At 44.2% G+C, this 1,512-nt stretch overlaps 1 protein-coding gene across 1 annotated transcript; it reads right to left on the bottom strand.

The window, feature by feature from the left end:
- Positions 1–269: 269 nt before the first annotated feature.
- Positions 270–1,309, bottom strand: LOC131216976 (probable adenylate kinase 7, mitochondrial). The gene is given in 1 exon segment (XM_058211632.1): positions 270–1,309. A coding segment is annotated over 1 exon segment (891 nt). The 5' UTR covers positions 1,259–1,309; the 3' UTR covers positions 270–367.
- Between the last annotated feature and the right edge of the window lie 203 nt (positions 1,310–1,512).

Genomic DNA, 1,512 nt, shown 5'->3' with positions numbered 1-1,512 from the left:
TGATGCAAGTGATGTATAGATTGAAGACCTAGAGGACATCTCCCTATAGAAATTTATACTGAATAAATAAGAAGATAGTTTATGATTTTGTGTTATATTTCCGCTACAAACTCACTAATGTAGTAAGATCCTATTGATAGGGCATTTGAAAATTTATTGAATTCTTTACTCTAATAAAATAATAAATTCAGTTGATTTTATTCTCGTGAATACTTACCTTAAGAATGTAACTGGATGTGATCTTTTTTTTTTTTTTTTTTTACACAGAAAAAAGAGTCTTTTTTCAACTCTCTGCCATGCTTATGTTGTATTTATAATATGGGGAAAAAAGAAAAACTGGAAAGGGTAGGCACCCGTGAGAATGAATTCAGGCTGTCAACTTGTGAGGAGATGAACTGATGACATCCATGTGCTGGAGGTGTAGCGCAGCCAAGAGGCCCTGCCAGGTTTCACCGGGCCCACCTGCCACCTGAAAGTCTAGAAGCTTCTTCTGCTTCCTGTAATAGTCTTCCAATGGCTTACTCTGCTCTGCATAGATTCGAAATTTCTCCTTGCGGGCATCTTCTACTGCTGCAGGTGAGGAATTTAGTTGTGTGTGCCGCGACAGTTCTGTGGAGCATGGATGGAGGCCAGCAGGTTCTGAACTGGACATGTTGAAGGATTTTCCACAACGTGCACAGATACCACCACCCAAGTGTTTCTTCAGCAAGCATTCTTCCGTGCATTTGAAATTCATAACAAGATCAATGTCAGCAATCTGATCGAGGATCTCAGCTTGAATCTGAGTTCAAGGAATGCCATCCAAAATGAAACCGGTTTCACCTCTGTAATACCCTTCTTCCAGCCTTATAGAAAACAGCCCAAATATTATATCCTCCGGAACAAACTTCCCTTCGTTCACTGCATTTGCAATCTGTTTGTAGAGAGAGGAACGAGGGTTGAGCTCCTGCCGTACGAGGCTGCCCATGGAGATGTGAGGGACTTCCAGAAGCTTCAATAGTCTCGCGGCATACACGTGCTTTTGTACACCAGGGTACCCAATCAGCACCCACTGCACCCCCCGCCCCATCCTCGACCCCCACGTCTCCGTTCTCGGCACCTGATCCCTCTCTTCCTCCTCCTCGTAGTAGTCGTAATCCACCTGCAGAGCCGCGGCACCGTACGATCGGCTCGGCGCATGGCCGAGCCGCCGTGCTGCTGACAGCGCTGCCGTGCGAAGGCGGCAGATTCCGGCCATGGCGGCGGAAGGGCTTTTCATCTTTTGGTTTCGCTTTGGTTTTGGGCCTTTGAGGGTTTTCAGAGAGCGAGAAAAAGGAACTGGATGTGATCTAAATTTTTTTTAAAAAATGGTACGATTTTTAAAGCATCCAATTTATACATTATTAATACCCAAAATTCTCAGGCACAAGTATGTACTCGGGTCGTGAAAATTTTCGGATGTTACAGAATGCAACCTGGAAATATCTCATGTGTAGAGGAGGCAAGAATATTACAACTTTAGGAGACCTCAAT

This window comes from Magnolia sinica, chromosome 10, assembly GCF_029962835.1.
Source record: "Magnolia sinica isolate HGM2019 chromosome 10, MsV1, whole genome shotgun sequence".
Classification (NCBI taxonomy): Eukaryota; Viridiplantae; Streptophyta; class Magnoliopsida; order Magnoliales; family Magnoliaceae; genus Magnolia; species Magnolia sinica.
This window is presented reverse-complemented; position numbering and strand designations above follow the sequence as displayed.